Below are 23,811 nucleotides of genomic sequence, written 5' to 3' on the forward strand. Positions count from 1 at the left end.
TGACGTAAATATTGTTTTGACCATCGTGATCATTTTTACATGTTATTCGACACTACATTCAAAAATATTCTTTCAAGATAGTTATAATGTATTTATGGGAAATGGCATCTTTAAATTATAATTCTGACCCCTATAAATGACTTTGGTTTCTACCTTATACTATTATTTAATTGCCTAATACCGAATTCTGGTCTCTCGAATGATGCGACTTAATAGTTCATTTATCAATACCTTTCACAACAAATGTAGGCTAAGGTACCATGATTTAATCAATCACTTTTTTGGCAGATTTTGTACACTTCTAGTAACTTTTTTTGCATTTCTTTCTGCTTTTTTTTCTGAGGTGTACTGATAAGGCAAGCTGACCTTTTTGAAAGGCGTTTGTGTTCATGTATTATGATAACAGACACCTATTACTCATTTTCGTCTTATCATTCATGAGCAATGAGTAATGACACATTTTGTCAATAAGCAACAAAATTGCGTTTTTGTTTAACCGTCTATCAAAAACGAGACGGAGACAGAAACAGAGAGTTTTTCGAAAGGGCTAAATGGGGTAGTGAGTGTTCTGGCCTTATGCTTGGCGACCTTGACTAAAACGATCTGATTCGGAAGCACAAAGGATGCCTTGGAAAAGAGTAACTTCTTTGCCAATGTTCATGGCTCGCGGATGATCATAATTCTTTTCAGATTCGCTCTTTTTGCCCAGACTTGCTGGAGGATAAAGACCATCGTGTTGCCAAAAATGTCATGCTTACTTTGTCCTATGAATACCTGATCACATCAACCAGAAGCTTCCTCAGATCCGTCTGAGCACTTTCCATTAGCCCACTCTCCATAGGCCTTTCCCTACTAGCCAGAGCTTTCCCTCAAGAGTGAAGAAAAATATAGGGGATTCTGAATGTTTTATGCTGACTGTGGATCCATATCTTGGCTGGAAGCAATTGGCCTTGAAGGACATGATTAAGCAAAGACGGAAGACAAACGCGTCGTTGTCGTCTGCATGCAACTGAAGACTGAATCCTCTCCTCATTTCCCCACAACGTTGAAAGGAGCAAAGAGGAAAAGTGAAAAAGACAAGCAGGAAAGAACGTAGAGCCTCGAGGAAAGCTTCATCATTTCAATATTTGAACAATTTATTTGCTCTTCCACTTGGATTAGATACTTCAATGAGATGGCCTTCTAAACACGTAGCGCTGCCATTTAATTAGTTTATGGTTAGTTTCAGACCAAAGAACGAAAGCGTACTTGATAATGATGGGTTCGGTCTGTATGATATAATTGGACGAAGGTCAGTGTTGATCTGGACCTTTTCTCGTCGACCTTTTTCGTAAGAAGTCAGCCTCATGGTCAGCTGACCTACCACGGCCTGTCAAGAGCACTTTAAGGAAATGGGAAATATATCACGTCCTTCAATACTCTCCCGGAAGAATCACTGACGGAAATCCTTAATGAATGCCCTTGGTGTTTTTGGTATTGCTCCCCTGCTCTGTTATCTTCTCATTTTCTTGCCTTGTTTGTTTTTCAACCTCAGCTGCTTTGGCCATTTAGAGGATATTGAGTGGCAGGTTCGAGCGCTATTGTTTGAATATGGATATAACCAGCAAGGCCTTGAGGGAGTCAGTGGAGAAGACATTGGAATTATTTATGAGAATGATCCTTGGGATTGTGACGGGTCTCACTGTCTCTCCCTCGGTCTCCCTTTCACTGATCGTAGACAGCTTTTCTTGATATTAACAATCTCAATTGTCTATTCGTTAGACTGACATTGAGTGACCCTAAAGGCCCAGATCAGATTTATCTATCTTTGTACATAGGATGAAGAAGTGGTCTGGTTTGATATGAATGCTCCGTATTAATTTTCGATAATCATTTGTAAGAACCCCAGTCCACGTTTTCCAATCCACTTGGATCAACTCGTTCGTGTGAGTCTGTATTCCGAAATATAAAAATGATATATACATTTATATATATATATATATGCCGTACATCCATACGTATATAGCGAATTGCTGTAACGTTGTATTAAGGCCCCTTAAAGTAGGCCTAACTGATCCCCCGTTCTGCGCATTTTTAAGCGTGTTTGTGTGTACATATGTGTATATACAGTATAAAAGAATTGGATGTATTCTCTAGGAACTCCATAGACCAAGCTCGTTCCGATCTCTCATCTGCTTGCTCGTGCATACAAATGTTCATAAAACAAGCTCATTTCTTATACCTTCGGTAGAAATAGCCAGCCTACTACAGGTTCTTCCCGCTCCGTGAAAGCCATACACTAATATGGTTTACCTCGGCGCCTTCATAGGCACGTTTGAGAGATGAAGGTTATTGGATGGGCTCCACGTTGCTATCTGCCTGGGTGCTGCTGCCTTGGCAGGATATTGATGGGACAAGTAGAAAAATCATCATAACTATCCCTTTTGGAATGGTTATTTCCTGTTCCACGCGTCAACGTGACCCCTCGCCCGTACTTGTGTGGAAATGAATCCATGAGCCTATATGTACGTACGTACATACTCTGTACTATTCCGTACAAACGGGAGGAAGTAGGTAGGAAGAGGTGGCACATGAATTGGGTTAGCATCTTTTATCCGAAAGACCGATAGCCCATGTAGGCTAGGCAGGAGGAAAAATGTATTATGATCCCAGTGAAGAGGTAGATGCCGAAATGGAGTTTCTCTTTTACTCGAATATTTGGTCTATCTAGCGGCTATCTATCAAGTAAATGGCTGTCGGAGCTATTGAACAACCTCTTTAAGTACCTGTCGTTTCAACTCCGTCATATAAGGGTATTAATCACATTTGTAGCATGAGGAGGCCGTAAAATGATAGGTTACACGCAACTGTATGCCGCAATGTTAGTTCCTCTTTCAACTGTGCCATTCTTTTGGATTCCTTCAACGTCTGGCAGACACATTCCGAATATCCGCCAGTTGTTGTGTGGATGGTATTACGACTTTGGGATATTAATAATGAAGGCAAGATGAGGTTACTGACTTCGGAACATAACTCCCGGTACTCCGATTGGCCCAAGGTTTCATCATCTTACCAAGGGCTAATGACTAGGAGCTGTTTGTGGCTCGAATCGTATCGATTGATTGATCTGGAAACGTATGTAACAACTCAGGAATGAAATGATGTTCTTTGTATCCCACGCATTCAAGAACAGATGAATACTGGTTATTACTGTCTTAGCGCTGAGGGCTTCTTTTCTGATAGTCACATGAGCAAACTTCTCTGGTCTTGATGAGCTGATCCCACGGAAGTAAAAGAAGCCATATCTAATCCAGATTGATCGAGAGAAATGGAGAAAGTAAAAGCTATTCCCAGTTTGTTGCGGCCATGCCTTGTGCCACCACTCACCTTGATTTTCCTTTTTAATGGATATTTCATGTTGACTTTACCAGAATAAATGAATACATTACAAATACCCTCGTAGCTATTATCATAGAATGCCACGTTGTTGGCGTCCATGTGGATGGAACACTCAGCATTCGTCAAGGTCAACAGCGACCGAAATATTCGTCAACACCAGACTTCATTCTCATAAGTGAGCGAGGCGGCGGTTCTCACACGTCTTAATACAAATGTACCTAACTAGGTGGTAAACACGTGCTCACTGGTCTTACTCCTTCTCTCTACGTATGCATTAGACAACCAAAGGACGGCCTTGGTTCACTCTACCTCCGGACAGGATGGATGGTCGAGTTTTGCTTGAGTCACAAACAGAGAGATGAAAGACCATTGGGATCAAAAGACAAAAAGAGATACCCCTGAGAGAGGGCTAGAAATAGTTTGTAGTACAACACGCCACAACTGTCTAGACCCCATCTACGCCTGGAAGACAAACTTCCAAGATGTGGGGGTCTTGTTGAATGAATCGTACCCTGGGGGTCCGTACGACCCACACAAGAGGCCCTCCACTGAGAGGGATAGTCTATACTTGGGCGTTGAAAAAGATAGTGAATAGCCGGCAGCAAAGGTCCCAGATCGCTTGCCAGATCATCCATACCCTGGTGTTCTAACCAGTGATGCATCTTGCAAGTGGTACTAACGATCACCCGTTACAATTGTGGAAGCTTAACCTTTCATGACTGCCGACTCGTCGCTCGTCTAGATCTAGGATCAGAGTGCTGTACTGCAAAGTAGACTAAGGATGAATCGGAGTGAGTGCCATGGTTGGAAAACAGACTCATAGATCACGACTAGCATTGCTTCAACGTGATGTGGAAGTCTGTCATTGAATGATCTGGTCGATGTTTCTAGGATTTACATAATGCATTTCCAACCGCATTGCTCGGATCCATTTCCGCGGAGTAAATTGGAACATGCTGCGTGGGGTACGTGAATTGTGAAGCGAATTTCCTTTTAGCCCAAGGCTCTTGGTCACGATCCACGTAGTAGAGTTGTGAAAGTTGTTTTCCTTTTTTTCAGGTAAGCAAACATTTCTCAATCGAGAGGCGTTTCATTTTTCCGACCGCTGCCAGTAAGATTGAAGACCACCCTTGGCTTAAGTACAAGTGAACGCAAAGTACACTATCCGTTTGGCCTTAATCTCTGCGTGTCTTGGCCACGTGAAACGATTCAAAAATGCTGGGACAAGATGACGAAGTTCAATAGCCTCAGCAGAGAGGCCGCTCTTGTGTTGTTGTAGTTGTTGGTTTTGAGGTGATGCTTCCTGAAGTGACATTCATGTTGGTGTCGGAGATGGCATTAGTCGCTGTTGCAGAGGCCGTAGTACTCTACATTGGCTGTTTGTAGTGGTTGTACGGTAGAATGACATGTCCATTGTCAACAAGCTATTGTTATCAAGTGGCACTCCAAAACATGCTGTGTTAGAGCGAAGCACTTGGAAAGGAGGATGTTCTCGGATGTTGCAGTTCCATTCGAGCTAGTGGGTTTATTTGCTCTTCAAGCTTTCCCATTTCTTCGTAATCGTGTTGATGTTTCGATTCACCAGGGGACTTGTCCGACTCAAATGAATGAATATTATGAGGATAAACTAAACGGGAAAATAGTCCAAATCATGTCTTTTAACTTTTGTATTGCGCTCGCTCTACATGATTTGCTGTCAATTCGGTTAATCTAGACTCTTCATCATCTTCTTCTTCTTCTTCTCTTCCGCTTCTTTCTGAAGGTCGTTCTTTGATGGAGGGTAAAAAGTGTCCTTTTGTGCATGCCATTTAGGCAAAAGAGCTGACTATTGTTGTTGCCTCTTAAAGGATCAATTGGGATGAAAGTGGAACAAAGAGATTGGATTTGAGGATTCAACATTTGCGCAAAGGCCCCCTTCGGTCTCATTGCTTGGCAAAGGAATCGAGGTCAAACCCAGGAGAGGGTGTGCAAATCTCGACGGATTCATCCAACCAAATGTGTTCTCATGAGGACCAGCGATCGAGAATCTGGGATCTCTGTTGGCCTTGCAGCTTGTCATCAAAACACATTTGTTGACTCAAAAAATTGGGCCAATTTGTCATTACTTGCAGTTTTCGAGCCCCTTTCATGATAGCCAAAGGGAGTAGTTTGCTTTGTTGTGATGTGAAATGCCCTTGTTTTTTCTGCGCTCAATGATTGTGTTGGAAATCGCCAGCAAATAGAGATAAGCAAACGAAGACTCGACCTTGTATCTAGTCTACTCATGTTCTTTGCGGTCTTGTGAAAACTGCAGTTTTTTATGAGCTTGAAAGTTACGAAAAAAAGAATGGCCAGATATAACCATCAAGCCCGTAAATGAAACCCCTTGAAGGCGGTGCACTGGGCAAAAAGGGGTGATGGAGATACATTCACACTTACTTCTTTCTACTTCAACAACCCACAACTGGCAATCTCAACTCAAACGGACAGGAGTGCGAGAACAGAGGGGATTGCAAAAGCCAGAACGAGGATCCTCTTCCACGAACAAAGGACCAAGCAGGGTTCCACTTCAAATGAAGGTCACCTCATTCGTGTCCAGTTCTTAACCGTACACAGGGCTTCTTCAGGAGCAGGATTTGAGGGCCTTCTCGTTCTTCTTTCGTCTATCTTGGTTAGTTGGACTTCGTCTTCGTCTTCGAGTTGTGCCTATATGTTCCGGCAAAGGGCCTGGGATCTCTTCGGTCCTGGCTACTAGTGAGTGGACCGAGTGCTTTGCTTGTGGGAGAAGGCTATATTGGCTAATTTTTGCCGAGGTCTTAAAGCCGCTTGATTGGTCAAACGAGATCTCCCGGTCTCGGTAGCCGGAGAATTTCATTTGTAATCAAAGAGCTCAAAGGTCGTTGGAAGGGAGAGGCGTACCTCTTTCTACTGCACAGTTGAAGGAAAGATCAAATAAGACCCAAGGACCTTGAAAGGAGCCCTTTTCGGAAGTGAAATCGAGGTGAAGCACAGTATTATCCAGAACCCCTTCAATTTCGAGCTCGATAGTCTGTTTTGTTCCAAGCTGAGTAAAGTAATCCAGAGATGATACCTGGTATTGAGCCTGTAAACTTGGCGCTTTGGTGCGCAGTACACCAACTATACTACAGACGTCCGTGTATACGTACACGAATGTGTGGCCGATTTTTCTTTTCTTTTTCCGAATGCCTTTTTGTGATTCTAAAGAGCAACTGTCGCTTTCACTCATCAGTGTCATTTTGGTTTGTCATAGACGTCTCAAGTCAAAAAGAGAGTCTTGGAAAAAGGGTCGATTCGTCGCTCGTTCCAAATATCAAAGCTGGGAATATCATTTAGCAATCAAGTCACATCGACGGCACCAGGCTCGAAACAGGCAGAAACGAAGACGAAGTAGAATGCGAAGGAGGCCAAGAAGGCGAAGAAGAAGACGAAGAAAAAGGAGAAGGCGAAGAAGAAGTCACTCGTGTGAAGCTCAGCCTTGAGAAGGGAGTTCCAGCTCCACCACCATTTTAGTCGTGTAAAGAGGTCCACGTTCGAGTTCGAACGGCATAGCAAGAGGCAATGCCTAAGGTCGGCATTGCCACATTGGATGATGTAGTTTGGTGTATGTTATCATTGAGTCACTAGGTCGTTCGTGGTGAGTTTCCTTCCAAGGAGGCCAAAGAAATGAGTTGAGGAACGGTAGGTCGAAAAGAACGAATATAGTCTAAGACTTTGGGTGGCCTCCAGTCGTTCCACATGTCGACGTCATGGCCAAACATGATGAAGATGATGATGATGATGCTATGGATCATGGGAAAAGAGCTCGTTGGTCGTGTTACCTCTGCCCTGAAAAAGGGACGACTCGTCGTTGGTTGAGAGGGTATGAGGTTGCTGTCCGTATCGAAATGAGATCCCGGTTGAGAAGTAGTCGGCAGAGCAGAGGAAACGGAAAACTTTTTTCCCCGCTCAAGGGAATCAAGTTCGTTGGGATTTTTTGCCGTCTTGTCTACTTACGCTCCTAAGTTGAGGACCACACCAATGTCTACTCGGGTCCAGAAGGGAGAGATCCTCGCGTCTCATTGGACATCATTTGGTAAGGCACTGCCCGAAATGGAAATTGGGATTGCCCAACTCATCAATACGATGAGTTAAACGTTTTGGAGTTTCTTATCCCGAGGATAACTCCCCACTGAATTCAGCAACCTTTCCTCGAACAACTCGTCTACCCCACCGATGACACAGTTATCGTTTAAGTGGCCATGGCCAGTTATTTCTTTCCAGTTCATCTGGAGCCTAAATTTTGAAAGCAAGTGTCAAATTGGCGGAGACTGCTCTTTCGCTCTTTTGCGCTATTTTGGCAGTGGAGGTGAGAAAAAGAGAATACGAAGTCTTAACAGGCCTTGAAGATTTGGAAGTCGTTGGCATATAGAGCGAGGTTGCTTCCTTTTCCAACATCATTGGCATCACTTGTGTACCAAGTGGAAACTCACAACGGAGGCTAGGAACACCATTCTAAGAAGAACAACTGGTTCTGGCGGGTTGGGTCGAACCAGTCAGCTGGTAAGAAGATGACTATCATCATCATCTTCGCTGTCAGATCAGTGCAAAAAATGTTCGTGCCTTGTCGACTTCTAATGAGCTTCATGCCTAGAGGAACAAAGATGGATTGGATGCTTTTTCCCCCACGGATCGGGCCCTTCCGCGGACATTAGTAGAATGTCAATCATGGCAAATACGCTCTGTCGTGATGCCCTGCAGGGATGAGTCCCTCGTTCAGGAAGTTTTGTGGTTGCCCATGTAATCTACTCCACGTCATTCGGCTCAACACTATATACCGTACAAGGGTAAACCTTGATGGGTACGAAATAACCATTGTTTACATATAATTTTCATTCAGAAAAAAGCAACGCCAACTGAAAACCCGTATGACTTTTTAACCAACCATGTGCGACTCTGCAAACACTAGGACGAGGCTGAAGGTCAAAGTGCTCTTGAGAACACGTGTAACATGGTTGTGAACCTTGAAAGTTAAAACTTGAGCGAAGCTTTTAGGTAGTTAGCTGTTTCGGATTTCCACTTGTACGAACCTTTTCAAGTTGTTGAGGAGAGTGCTCCCAGTTCCCTAAAAATCCATACAAATCTAATTTAGCTGCAAGAGGTGCCAAAGCGGAAATTGCTTCTCGATTGATCTTGCTTCTGTGGATAGGGAGCCCCACAACTTCCAAGCAGTAAGTTCGAGATTTGCAGTCTTGCACAGAAAACAAGACTATTCCATAAATAAAACCTGTCAACAATGGTGCACCAATCGACTATGCATTTTCAGCATGTGTTTTTTTTCTTCTAGCGTATTGTTTTCGCCAACAGCATTGAACTCTAAAGCCGAAATCATATACGCAGTCTCTCTTCCCCTGATTTGCTCAGAGTAAACGGTTAATGATATGCTACAAAATGCAATGGCTGATGATCGAGAAACATGGGGATAAAACAAATGGTACGCAGAAATTTCATTTTGCTCGCAAGATCAGAAGGTTTTCCCGTTTATAAATCAATCACTCGCCTTGCTCGAAAGTTGCATTTTAATGCATTCATTGATCCAAATTCACTTTGGTGCTATAGCATGGGCTATCTTGTTGGACCAGCCAACCGTTGCATATCGCTCACTTCAGATTCTGCATGGCAAGCGCAAAGTTTGGTTATGAGGTTCCACCTTGTTGCCCATTTGCACCCATTTGGATGGTTCGTTTGATCAATTCATTTCTGGTAATATTTCATTGATCCTATTCAAAACACTAAGAGACTTTGAAAGATAAATGGACACTACACAATGAATATGAGAGAGAAGGGTTTGTCGGTGTTTTGAATAATATATCTGTTTAGGTCATTTGATCGTTCTAGGTAGATCTGAAATGTCTTGAATTAAACAAAACCTTGACATTCTTAAGAAAAGTAGAACCTGCCAACTGAATTGGCACATAGTAAATGTTTTAAAGGTAAGCCGAGTGGATACACTCAAAGATCCAAACTTTCTTGGAAACACGAAACTTCCTTCTACATATTCCAACAAAAACTCCGCAGAGCCGATGGGACAAACTAGAAGCCATGAATGCACTCTGCCTTCTTTCGTTCGTTCGTTCGTTTGCTCGTTCTTTCTCTTCTTTCTGCCTTCGTTCTTTGCAAGTCCCAAAAGGTTGGGACCGAACGAGACCATTTCCATCTTTCGAGGCTCACTTTTTGCCCTGAAGGTGGAAAAATTTCTGTAAACAGATAGAAATACCAAGCCAACTGAGAAAAGCTTCAACCAGATTATTGATGGTAGGATTTACTGGATCAACCTGAGTGCCGACCCAGCAATGCAACGGATTGGCCTAGTGCTTCTACTTTTGCCCACCCGGGATCTATAATTTGATGGCGATATCTTATTTTTGAAATTGGTGTCAAGTCCATTTCAAGGCATTCTCAATTTGCCAGAGGACTGCGGAGTGTAATCTCGGCCTAATTTAGTTTCCTCTCCGGACCCAATAGTGACGTTGAGCTTAAGCATCACTTCTAATTAAAGTCAAGGAGGATGTCGCTCTTGGGTTCTCCAAACTTGGGCCAGCTCGATACGAAAACGGGGCAATTTATTCATCGTGTTAGGCCCAGAAGGAGGTGTGGTATTGTGATTATTAAATTCGCTGGTCTTCTTCAGCCTTTAACTCTGTTTCTGCCCTTCCCAATAAACCTACCTTCGTGGTTAGTTCGCACTCTTTCGAAGAGCACATTGCCCAACGTGCAGTACAGCATTTGGCTTGACTTGCCCTAAATCCAAGTTAGGAACGTCAATTTCGCCTCGGTCATGGCAGGTCTTGTTGGATGGGTAAGAGCAAGTGTGGATAAAGTTGGGACGACCCTCTCTTGGTAGTCAGTAGTCTTGGTTAGCTCACCGTTGGTTGCCCCTGGAAATATGACCAAGACGCAAACTAAGTGTGAAGTAGGTCAAAGGAGCTAGCACAACAACAAGCGTGGATAAAGCCCACATGAGGAGATTCGAGGGTGGAGGAGTTCAAAACTTTTCCCTAACTCTGTCTTCGGACCCTAAGACATGGATTACAATTTTGTAAAGGGCCTCTAATCCCCACGAGGATGACGGATTAGTTGTCACAGTTCATTGCAGTGTGCACTCGTTTATACTAGAGACATTGTCATGGTATTTAAGCTCTCGCCAATCCAGTCTTACCGCCGATTCCTAATGCAGAACACACTCACTTACTTTCGCGTTGCCTTTAACTGCAGGAACTTGATTACTATTGTTGTACTTAGTGTAGCAGGCAGGCAGGCAAATGCCCTTGGAAGAAAGTCAAGGCTCATCCTCCCAGTGATGTAGCCTCGGCGCAGGATCATCTTCATTCGAATCCACATGCATAAAAGTGTCGAGAGGGCCTTAGAAATTGCTCGTTAAATCGGATTCCCTTAAATCTTTTGAACTTCCTCTCGTTTTCTTTTCTGGCGAGAGCGAATGAAGGCCAAATCGAAGGAGAGGAAGAAATCGAATTGGAAACGGAAGCACTTGGAAATTGCCTCGGGTGTTTTTTCCCCTCATTTTCTCAATTGGACCATCTCTCCGATCAAACAATGCGAATAGACCAGACAAAAATCAAACCTATTGCTTGGCAAGTTGCCTCGTAAATTGACGGAAGTGCATTGCCCATGGTCGGTTTCGCATCAAAAGAGAGAGAGAGCGAGAGAGACAAGGGGTTGAAGTGCATTTGCTCCGGATATCAATGAAATTAAATTTGGTTCGCTCCCCCATCCTTGCTGAAAACGAGATGGAGAGCAAAGGACAGCGTTTTCAATGATTGGTCTGGGTCTAGATCCTCCATTTAGGACAAAACAGTCATTGGGCTCCTTGAGCTTTGACTTTGATCAAGATTTTGAGCCTATTCAGCCAACCATCTGATAGCCTTGCTTTATGTGGCCCGATTTATGAACCTTTAGCTTAGAAAGTGCAATTGGGCCACCTCCTCTTCAAAACCTTGTAGCTCGTAAGAATTGCATTCAAATGGGAAATAAAGCTCCAATTCCTCGTATTAATGTAAGTATAAAGCTACTATGGGATAACTTTTCGTGGAATCATCTGGCATGTTGAGGCACGTATTTCAAGTTTTCGGGCCGTCCTCTGACCATCGAATGCTCAAGCACCCGAAATGATATTTATGTCCAGACAAAAGACCTCTGTCGGTAATCCTTGAAATACGACAGAAAAAGAGAGACATTCAGAGAGGGAATTTTATGGTTAATTTATTCATAACTGTCCAAGCTACTCGTGCCAGGCCTTGAATGATTGATAGTTCCTTCGTAATGGCCACCTTGCCCCAAGGACTGCCAAGAACCACAATAACAAGCTGGGAAAGCAAGACAACGAGCAACAAAATCCTTCCCAACAACAGCTACTACTACTGCTACTTCAACTTCTACTGCTACTGGACCCACTCGTCCTCACCTACAAAACCTAGGAGCAGGGCACACACATGACAAGCAAACAGAGGACACGACCATTGACCAGCGAGCAGGGCTCAATTTGGTGGCCTCTTTTGACCACAATTCGGTAGGGTCATTTCGAGATAAACATGGTGGGTTCTTAGAAGTGCATTGAGGTGGCCAACTATTTGTAGCTCCGGGTTAAATTCCACGGCCAGATTATGAACTGTGATCCATCGGCTCAAGTCAAGGCATGCAAAAGCCTACAAATGGGACGCCACGACACTGCTTTACCGTTTCTCCTGTTGACGACATTGCATTCCTTAACTTGCATGTGCACGCACACACATTTGAAAAGACACTGACCTGAATGGTTACACGCACGTTTGGTTGCTTGTAAGTTGGGTAACTTGGACCAAAATAGAAGGGAAAAAACTGGTGGATCCAAGACCGTGGTCCACGACATTGCACAAACCCAGTGGCTGGACAAAGCCCCGTGGTGTTCAATAGTGCAATAGCTAGCGTTGAAAGACAGCCAGAAGAGGTATCTAGTGACGGTTTCATGTCTCCGAGCCAAGGAAACACGAGGATTTCGGTCAAATCTTTTATCCACTGGCCACTAGGGGTATATCAGATTTCGAGCTTCGCCATACTTCTTAGAGCCCATCCATTCCCCAGAGAAACTTTGGTGTCCCAAAAATATAGCAAGACTGCAACCGACAGGGAGTACTCAGTCAGCCCAACAACTGGGTTACTTTCAACAAATAGCTCACCAGCTGGATGATTGGCTGAATGACATGCTTAGTAACTTGCGAAGATGAGGCTGAAACCAAATGGAACTACGTATGTTAAATTCATCATCGATGTGTTGAAAGTGCTCCTCCAGTCCTGCTGATTGCAAACATCACGACCAAAATTAAACGATGTCATGTTTGTCAATGATGGGCCGCTAAACCAAATATCTACAGATATATGAATATTTGATGAAATATTCTGAACTTAATTGTTCCGCCAGTCCCGCCCTTGAATGGATCGTTGAATGATGTTTAACTTCAAACTTGGATCCTTCAAATTGTCCAAAAATGGTAGTAATCCGAGGTCAAGCCTTGGTCAAGCTTCTGCCTAAAAGGACCGTCCTAGATTTGCCTTTGTCCACTCCTATAGGACTGTTGTTTAAGGCCTCCTCCTTGCATTATCCCCTGGTATCTGAGATGCTGCCCAACCTTAATCTGACTTGTCAATCAGACCAGCTCCGACTGCTCTAAATTGGGGAAAAAGAGCAAAGAACCGGAAAAAATCAGGTCGAGAACAACTATATCACGGTACAAAGATTGTCCCGGCCAACGTGATTGGAGGATCATAACGATTTGCATGAAGAAAGGAAACCACGAGGATTACTACTGTACATACACGTGGGTGGTTTTGGGCAAGAGTAAAAAAACTGACCGAATGAATGAACCAACGAACCCTGAGGGAGAAACACCATTCCTGTGTCCTATATCTGCTCCAAGATATCCTGAAGTTAATTAATCAACAGACGAAAAGAAGGAGGGAGCGAAGAGCTTTGCCATCTCTATAATCCATTGTGTTCATGACAAAGCAACCAAGATTTCCGAGAGGGGCGACTTGACTCGTTTTGATCCAGGATATCCGAAAAACAAGACAGTCGTCTCTCACCCGTATGTCCCTGCCAAAATCATGCAGCAATGGCATGCCCTTCAATCCCTTGACATGGTGATTGATTCGGCGTTTAGATTCCACCTGATCCGAGGGGAGGGGATATTGGACACTACTTTTGAGGAAATCCCCTCTGCTCCGCGTCATAAGATTTCTTGCATGGAAGCAAAAGATTTTGGCGAATCAGATACGAGCTGCCAAATCTCCATCATCAATTGCCAACTTCCGGCCATTAGTCAGTCACCCTTTGGGCTCTCCTCAGCGGAACAAACCCCTTTTCTTCCACAGTTCCGAGTTCTGCCACGGATCCTCGATCGGACGTCCATGCAATTACCTGCAACCTACTTGCTTCTGGCTCGCCTTGTACGTGTATATTGTACGGAAGTATATATTGGAGCAGTAAAGCTGAATGCCAAGCCAAAACCACCAACTGACATGGGATGGACGGGCCATCGTTGCAGTGAGTAATATGTGTAATGCTGGCTTGACCTAATTCCCGTCTTATTCGGGGTGTTCTTCGCTTCGATGGAGGTCAGCCAATCGAGGTATATGAGTTGTGCTAGCGTATCGAAAAGGCTGAAGGGTGGTGGGGTTTTTATTGTTTAAGGGCTCCTGTATGCTTGTTTATTCTTGGGTTGGGTCCATTTTCTTCATGGCTTACGAAATCGAATCTCCAAGAATTCGTTGATCGATTGAAAGCGGGTGATTGCTCAAGTCTAGAGTCGCTTTAGAGCAATTTTATACATTGGGAATGTTTTTTTACTTTCGTTTCAGTCTTTGATCTCGAGCTTCCGTATTTTTGTAGGTGCTGACATAGTTGAAGGAATACCTTTGAACTTGAAGACAATCGTCCTCTTTTCATTGGCAGTTTTATTTCTGTGGTGGGGTTGAATTTTTAGCTTCAGGATACAAGACGCTTTGAGACATCAACCTCATTTTAAATTCAATTAACGAGAATGAATTTAAAAATAGCTTTACTTTTTATTCTCATTCATCCTTCTCTTCCTAGCCCATAACTGATGGGAAAAGAAGTTTCTCTCCGCGATCCCCACTTTTGGCTCCTCCTTCTTGTCCCATATTTAGACCCTTTTTTGAAGGCCATTAATCCCACTATTTTAGCACCACTGCATAAGCGTAGGAAAAGAGAGTATGAAAGTACAGACACACTAGTCGTGTTGGTAAAGGAGGTGGCTTTGGTTGGATGGAACATCCAGAGAAGAAGGAATCTAAGAAGTGTACCCTGTGTGTACGTACAGTATACACCACCCTTCATACCACTTGGTGCTCAAGGCTGATTTGGTGGAAAAAGTGACCAAGACCGCTCGAGTTGTAGTACTTGTATTCGTAACCGAGAATTTCTTCTGTGAGCGAAGGGCGGAAAAGGATGATGGCTCCCCGAGCTGTTGTGCATACCCAAAGGAGCCTTCACTCCGATCCACCGAGAAGGCCGATGAGGGTTCTTAGAAGAGGAAGAAAAGTGAAAATGGGCATTTTGCTCATTGGTCTGAGGAGGAGAAACATCGGAACACCACCTTGTTTGGCCATCATTCCATCCACCTTCATATCCAGTTTTATCCACCCACCACAAACGAGCCCACCACGACCCGTCTAAACGTCAAGAACTGGTTTTGCCATCTGCATACCCTATGGTTTCCCTTTTTTGAGGGAAGCATCTTACGCACTAAATTTAGAGAAGTGCAGCAAGTGGTCCATGGAGGGATATCACCCGAAACTCGTTATTTCAGGTATTTCGCAATGGCCAACGCCATATCTTTCATGTTCTTAGCCCATGTGGTCCGGGAACCCGAAGACTGCTTTACGATGAGATCTGGCTGTGTGTCGATGGATGTACTACCTACGTTCAGGGTTATTACCCAAGATGGGCTTACTGCACTTCTTCCATCATTTGCTACCCACTCGGCTCTGTTTTGGCAAACTCCTCCGACTACTTGGGCCTGATTGCGAATAGAGATTCTTTTCTTCTGAACTCTTCTTTGACGCTAGTCTTTCCTCTTTTCGGAGTTCTCTTCTTTGTGTTCCTTTCTTTTCCTGGGGTTTTCTCATCTTACGTCTTACCTCCCGAACTCATTTCGCGTGAAAGATCCATCTGGAACTCTTAAGCTTTTATATTGCATAATACTCCACTGGGAAAGAACTTCGAACTGATCAAAAATGGGAATACATGGGCCTTCACGGTGTCAGACTTTCTGTTCCATGAGGTCTAGTACTTTAGTTTTGAGGCCTCTGTTCCACGTAGAATCGCAAGTAGAACGGGGCCAGTACAGAGCGTGCGTGCCAAGGTGAATGGATGGTCCTTTTTGTTTTACACCCAAGGTGAAGAAGTTGGAAAAACCTTTTGGTTGTCAAAGAATCGCTAAAGAAAGAAACGAGAGCAAAAAAGGTTTGTAAGTAGAAGTCGGCCTGAAAAAATAAGAGGAGAAAACGAGTTGAGATTACAATCGACAGAGACAAAAGATCTTGAGTAAAGAGTCGTCTCCGCCACTTATTTGGTTATTCTTCACGGAATAGAGAGTTAGAGAAAGGAAAGGAAAACCTTTTCGCTCCTTTTCCATGCAAGTTCCAGGCCAAGAATAACCAAAGAAAGAACGTCCTATGGCAAGAGGATGCATTCACTGACAAAAATTGCCCACGTTGATGTAGGGCCCTTGGTTTGATAAGAAATTCCCTCGTTTCTCTTCCAAAGTTACTTTGCTTCAGGTCCACAACCTTTAAATGATATGCCTGGTTCATTGCGCCCTTTCCCAAATGTCAATCTCTCTGGTTGGCTCGACTCATTAGGTTTACTGAACCCGATTAAAAGGCAGAATACATGCACATGGGACCTGACCGAAAACTTCGCTTGTCCATGAATCCTTCCAAGAGACCTTCGTTTGGTTTTGTCGTGTGCGTTGACTTTGACCTTCCCTTAATGACGTGGCTTCACCTCAAGTGGTTCGTGTTGTTGATGGTCCTCGTTGGAATGGTATTTTCAAGAGCTCTCGCCTTGGTCACGGTCATTTCCATCATTGCTATTGCCATCAGGCCCAACACCAGTATCACTCCCCCTTCTGGATAGCCCCCCCCCGTATGGTTCTTGTCGGGTGTTCCTACTCTAGGTACTTAGGCCAAGAATGGGCTTAGAAATGAGAGCATCATCATTTGAGGCTCTTCAATTTGGACAGAGATCCTGCCAAAGGAGAAGTTACCCGAGACGCCACACCGACTCCCATCATCCGATATGCAATGCTATGTACGTTCTCCTTGTGGTCCATTGGGCTGGAATTGTGGTCCAAGATGTGGCAAGCCTATCAAGTCAGTCTCTAGACAATTGAGAGGGTTGGTTGGTTGGTAGAGGCTCACTTTGGACACAAAGGCTACGTTGGGAGAGAAAAGAAAAAAAAGACCGTCAGAAAAAGAGAAGCGAGCGGACAGAGATCAAAACAAACCTCAAAGGAAAGGGTAGTACGGGAGAAAGTGAAAGAAAGAGAGAGGACAAGACCATCCGGACTCGACTGGCAAATTTGATGGAAAAATGAGATTTGTTTGGTTCGCTTCACCGTGAACTTGACAATTTTCTTCTCCTTCTTCTTCCTATCTGGCCATTTCGAGTCGCTTTCAATTTGACCATGGGAATGCGTAGCAGAAATGGTGGAAGCTACGTACGTACGTCTATCGCCCAGAAAGCCAGGGAAACGAGGTGGATTCTTTTGTGAATGTCTAACCGTTCGGCCGGAGAGTGGTCATGATGGTGCCCAAATTCCAAGAAGCCTGACTTGAGTAGTCTGATGGTGAAAGTTGAAAAGCGGACGAGAGAAGAATAAGTTTGGTTTCAGAAAATCTGGTGTTATTTCCCTTCGTTCCATCCTTCAATAACAATGGCACGAGGATTTTCCCGCTGTTCCTGCTCTGAATCTCAACCTTTCCCCCCCAAGGAGGATGCCAAAAAATCTGAAGAGGTCAATCACTCTTGATCTGGGTGGATTTTCCATGAAACCCTCCGCAAAAAGAGATCCATCAGAGCTTTCCGAGAGAAGAAAAACATGTCCTCAAAGATTCCTCGAGTCAAAAGCGTTGTTGTCGCAGGCAAAGTGAGCCCAGGATCTCGCCTTTGGTACCACCATCAACGTTGGATTTGGCGTGACTACCAGGACCGAGCAAGGTACTAAATCCAACCAGCATTGAGGGCAGGGGACTGATTTCGGAGCATCCAAAAGGGCGAGCCAAACTCCCTTGTTTGGCCAGTGTGAGTAGAGACATCGTCACGACTTCACGACCTCCATTCAGGTTGTAAAAAAAACTTTGTTCCCAAAACGTGAGGTTAAGAGACACTCCCATTCAGGATGATCCAGAGAGGAATTGGATGACGACGATTCTACTTGCCCTGCCAGAAAGTCGGCTCGCCAACAAGGCTTGTTCGTCTACATACTTACTTCATGGCTGTCGGCTTTCGGGTTCGTCGTTGAGGCCGTGGTCTCCCCTTGCCTATTCCATTCATGCTTCAATCCAAACAAGCTCCTTTGAGTCTTTGTTTCTACCAGGTTCGACCAGGTTTTTCCCATGATGACCCACTTATCTTGGTCGTTTCCCACTGTCATCACTTTTTTTGCTCTGCACTTATCTCGAGGAGTGTTCCGCCTTTAACCCTCTTGTTTGAGACCCCTTCCCTTGAAAAAAGCAAACTTTGAGCGAATGAAGAAGGTGGAACAACAACTGGGACAACAGCTTTCGTACAGGGCAAACGAAAGAAGAAGACCAAACTTTGATTGCTGCCACCACCAAGCGCTTGCAGGTTTTGGATGGCCACACACACCTACTGTAGTGGCCCTATTTACTCACCACATTTTGAGTGAGGGCCCATTTGCCTTTGCGGTTGGTAAGAGTCAAAACATCACGGTTCTTTGACCTACTTATTGAGCCTTTATTTTCAAAAGGTTGATACTTATTCCGACACCTACTTCGTCTTGTCCTTATTTTAACCCCTAGCCCCTATGCTTGCAATTAGTGGCAAAGAAAAGGAAGGGGCCATGCTCCATACCGCCGTTCACGCAATCCAATGTGTGTACTCTAACATTTTCCACAATTAAGAACGGACATAACACTGTCAACTTTGGGGTTGTGCGTAATCTGAGCCCAATCCAACTCGGCGAGGGAGGCCTCTAAGGGATGGTGTGTGGGTTTGTCAGACACATGGTTTTGGTCCTGGGGGAAATTCTGTGGATCATTCCTCCCAGATTTCAGATCTTCTCAATAAGGACGGGGGAGGAAAGAGATGAAATCACGTGAACTACGTAGAGAGGGAGGGTGCCCTGAGGAGATACGGACAGCACATGTTCCAAATCACGAATAAAAGACGATGACCTCTTTATATACGTATATGAATGTCTTCAAACAGAAAGGGGGGATCTAGTCAACCTGAAAGTGAAAAAGCTACAGGGGAGACTTAGTTTTGATATTAAACTTCTCCCGTGCAAGTGTCCATTTTCAATTTCGTTCATTCACTTCCTCTCTCCCTCCCTCCCCCATCTCGTCCGAGAAAATTGGTAGCTTGTGGCACTTGACGACATTCTATTCAGGCCAACAATACAAAGAGACGTAGACCAAGCATAAGAAAGAAAGAAAGAAATGATGATGACTTTCGATTTTCTTGCTCCGTCAGCAAGGCCGTTCATTTATCAAGGTGTGGATAGAATTGGTTTCACCATTGGTGTGCATGGTGCATGTGTACATACCGCTACATACGATTCTCAAGGGGCAAGGGGAAACCGTTTCTTTCTCGTATCTCTGAACTCAATATGTTCTGTAGATCATAACAAGTCATGTCAGATCATGATTGTGTTGGGCTTCGAGTTTCCATCTTGAACATCCAACATGTGGAATGGCTTTACGGTTGTAGGTTAATCGCTGTCAAATGTAATCATCGTCATCCCCATCTTCATCCTTAATTGACCTAAAAATGAAAGTCTACAGAAGTAGCAAAACGCATTTTTGGGTACCAGTTTAAGAAACCTACCCTTGGTAAGATTATCAACCATATTTGGAACTGGCTTCTTCCTCAAGAGGTCGCAAACTTTAGCTGAATTCAATGGTGCGTGAAGAAACAGGATGAGAGGAAACTACACGGAAACATGAGAGCGAAACTATTTCTACTCGACCTTCAAAGTTTCATTCCCGGCGAAAAAGCTCCGAGGGTATTCCTACCAATTATCCAGGGATTGTCTGAAGTCATTGGCCTCCAATGATGTGTGGTAATCACTCGCATGTACATCAAACGTGTACTGTTTATGTGTCTTTCGATGGCAATTCCATGGGAGACGACGAAGTTGCATGACAAAGAGACAGGTGGTTTATTCTCTCAAAGGTCAAGATTCCCAAGAGCTCTTAATCAATCTTTTGTTGGAAACATTGGCTGTTGCACTTTGATCTCTAAGGCAAATCCGTGCCAGGCATCCAGGGTTGGAACCAGACTGGCCTCATCAACTCCCTTCCCAACCTCAGCCAAGAAAGACGTGTCTGATTGGACTCATCTTCGAATCCATCCATTCTCAATGGCCGAGGAACTTGGCCAAATGGAAGAAAAAGTTAATGGAAGAGGCGGGATTATTGTTCTCAAGGTGATGCTTACCAAGTTCTAACCAAGCCTCTCTTGAAGGCTTTAGTAAGTGGGAACGAAGGAGGGAGCCCCGTGGCTTATGAAGACCTTCGGCGGGAACTGTTGATTTCTGATTTACAATTCTCAAAGATAAGAGGAAGGTCAATCAAGGGTTTATACTGAATCAACAAAGGGCTTTCTTTGCTGACACTCTACACTTTGCCCTTCTCATTCTAATGGGCATCTCTCGAGCCAGATTGCTTCAATGCGGCAGTAAATCACTGATCATCTAACCCTTGCTTGGGTCTATGCAATTCCACTTGAATGGTACAGACTATGAATGAAACAAGCTAGAGCGAGGGGTGTTCATCTCAATTTGCCGCACTTCCACCCCGATACAAATGATCAAGATCAAGATGATTCCTCTGTGCTCTCGGAACACCCATGTTACAAAGGCGTTTTTCTCGCCAAATGTGTTACTTCACTGGTTGAAAAGATATGACTTCTGATCAGCTCTATAGTAGATAGTAAATTTAGATGGATAATATCTGGTAACGTTGATTATCTTTCAGGTAAGAGCACGCAGATCGATAGCGAATCGAATTGAGGCCAAATACCCGTGGTAATCATTAATGCTTTCAAGTGCATTGGCAGGACGGAAAATTGGAAACACTTTGATCTGGTTTGGGCAATGAAGATGTGGGAAGTGCATGTACTGAAACTATTTCCCACTCCTTCCTTCTTTCAGGAAGGGTAACAGAAATAGAAAATATAGTAGATCCCCTCTCGTTCCTCATTCTCACGCACCAACATCGCCATCATCACCAGCTCTTCTGCACCACCTCTATAATACTACTTAGTACTTGGCTCAACATGCTAGCTGGTTCTAGTAGTAGTAGCACCATTGACGTCTATTACACTCATTTTGATCCTTTTCTGGCTCATCGTGTGCGCTTCTTTCCTCTCAATCTTACTCTCATTGATTGGGGCCTTCTTAATATTTCATGGAGCAAATTGAATATCCCTCTTTTCCGATTGGTCCATCCTCTGTTTCCCACGGTGCCAATCGCGAAGACCAAGGAGCGGTAAGTGCTTTTTCTCATCAGAGATACAATATTCTCTTGTGGATTTGATCGGGGCATGCCAGGCCAACCGTGAAGCGATGTACCTACACTTCAGCATGAATTAGCAATGGCTAAGACTTCAATTATATGCTGTCGCCGTTAATACTATACAATGTGTGGTCCGGATGGAGTAAAAGGCAATTAACCGCGAGTGAAGAAAATGGACCCTGTCGTCTATAATTAATGCACTTCTTCGATATTCTTAATGTCACATCAATATGTGCTTTTGCCAATGCCCCTTTCACTCGTTCCTTCATCAGCTAAAGTATAGGGAATTTGCTTGCTTTGCTTAATCTTCAAACGAAGATAGTGATTGAGAAAAGAGCAGAGAACGTTGATGAAATATTTGAGCCTTCAATTATCCCAGTAACCTTACGTCGTGTCGAACGGTCCTCCGTCATCGAATGTCTTTTTGCTGATAATTAGAATAGAATTAGAGAGGCCATTACAAATAAGTGATTATGCCTCAAAATAATTGTCGTAAATCAAATAAACTAATGTCACAAGTAAGAGGAGCACAAACTTGTCTACTACAAACTGAGGAAGGTCATTAAGAAGTAAAGAAAGATAATAACAGAAGTAATTCAATTTCTTGTACTCCACTACAGCAAGTCTAAAGTTAGTGCATGTGTTGTATTTGAGCCCAATAATTTTCATTTACATTCCCACGAGTGTGTTGGTAAATTAGTTTGAGTCGGAGGTTTGGTGCCTTTGCAGTCTCAAGGCCGGAAATAAATAGGACGTCAGAAGAAGCCATTAATATTTGCCCAATCAATACATGAGGGAAATTCTCACGCAATAGCAATATTTCTTTGAGGAAGAAAAAAGTTGACTTGCCACAGGGTTACGACTCGTACAATGCTATTATCAGCCCATTTTTTGCTCAGATATATCTCCCACACGTAATCTGATTGAGTGTAAAACATTACTAGACTTCCAATTTCCTGACGTTTTTCCACATTGTTTTTCGATATGAGATGAGACCAAATCTTGGCGGTGCACACGGGTAGGCAGAATTTGGCACAAGGGGAAACTTTCCAACACGTTTAGGCTGATGAATTTTACACGTTTGTTTTTCCTCTTCCATTTCGTGCATGTATGCTGCTCTATTTATCTCGTCAGAACTTTCGTTAGCTCTTTCCACATTTTGAAGACACTATAAGTTTGCAAATGGTAGAATAATTCGCTCGTGTGCGAAATACTGACAACCAGTGTGACAAGTTTTGGCCCAAGACAATTTGATAGAAAATCTGATATCTGTCTTCTGTGATACGATATTTCCACTTCCGTCAAATATTGAAATTCTCTCCCCTTCGCGTGTTTTTGTGTCCCCGTTTCGTTCCCCCTAGCTTCCGTATGTGAAGTGTTGTATTCTATTCAACGTGGATCCCCCTTTCTCTCTTGGCGTCCCCTTTGTCCCCCAAATTTCCAAGCACAATTGAAAGAAAATGACAATTCAGCCCATTTGCTTTGGTGGTTGAGTGGTTGGTTCGCTCCAAGTCCTTCCATTAACCGCCTACCCAACATGAATTCTACTTTTGACAAAGTCAGGGCTTGTTAGGGAAAGGAATCATGCCGGCTGTAATCATAGTAAAGTGTGTGTGTGCATATCTACGCGTATGTACCCTGTGCCATTTTGGGCGAACCGCAACTTCTTTGTTTGAATGACTTCAGGCCAAATGAGCAATGACAATACTTCGTTTTCGTTTCGGACGTCAATGGTCTTGATGAAATATGGCGTGGGGATAACGGATCGACAAATGCCTCGGGATATGTGTGGTGGCATTAGTTCTTTCCTTGGAGTTAACCGTGAGTGATTGACAGTTGCTCACTCTGTGGAGCTGTCATTTTATTATTACAACCTCACATCAAGCAGGACGGCCATGTTGATAAGGCCAAGAAGGTGAACCACCCGAAGCTCGACCGACCTTGGCACTTCTTGTCAAAAGCGTTGGCTCGCCTTTTCCAATCATTTTCCAATCATTGGTGTTGTGAACAGAAAGTGAACATCTGATAAGGGTGACTCTCCTTTTCATTCGCTCTCCCATCATATTGACATACGACATGCGAGCGTGTTCCGTCACTATCAAGTACTTTGGCCCACGGAAATGAAGTCCATTGGACTAAATGATCCAATGTCAAGCCAGAGCGGTCGACAGCAATTGTACTTGAGGTCAATCACCATCGGCAGAACTGTTACGTCGTCTTGGTCAAGGCTTGGGCTTGAATTGAAGGGTACGAGTACGTATCAACTGTATGTTGATACCTGGACTTTCGACTCGTCTGACAATCGAGGTAGACTTGGTTTTTGACCTTGCTCGGGTTCTGTTTCTCATGCAGGCCCTTTTACCTGGATGAGAGCCGCATTTCATGGAAGCGAGTCTCCCTCTCTCTCTCGTAAGGAGAAGGCGACTTCCCTGTTTTGTTCCAATTTCACTTAATTGTCCAGGCGAGGAATTGAGACACCATTCCTAATCCGAAGTTAGCCTTCCATATCACCACCATCAGAGAGAGCCGAGAGCCATTCGTGCATTAAATCTTCATTTTGATCCATGGATACGCTTTCTGTTATGTCTCTTCCATTCATCTCTGGAAAGTGTGTCTTTT

General features: G+C 43.9%; 1 protein-coding gene across 2 annotated transcripts in view; it reads left to right on the forward strand.

Moving 5' to 3' along the window:
• The window catches only part of LOC131882506 (uncharacterized), a 62,185-nt gene that overhangs the window by 12,252 nt on the left and 26,122 nt on the right, over positions 1–23,811 (forward strand). The window contains exon 1 of one of the 2 annotated variants that reach the window (XM_059229671.1): positions 21,070–21,165. The exons of the other annotated variant lie outside the window; for it this stretch is intronic. Coding sequence (XP_059085654.1) covers positions 21,085–21,165 — 81 coding nt within the window. The 5' untranslated portion in view covers positions 21,070–21,084. Of the gene's footprint in view, positions 1–21,069; positions 21,166–23,811 lie in introns of those variants that run through there. 2 annotated transcript variants of the gene reach the window in all.

This window comes from Tigriopus californicus, chromosome 1, assembly GCF_007210705.1.
Source record: "Tigriopus californicus strain San Diego chromosome 1, Tcal_SD_v2.1, whole genome shotgun sequence".
In the NCBI taxonomy this organism is placed as follows: Eukaryota; Metazoa; Arthropoda; class Copepoda; order Harpacticoida; family Harpacticidae; genus Tigriopus; species Tigriopus californicus.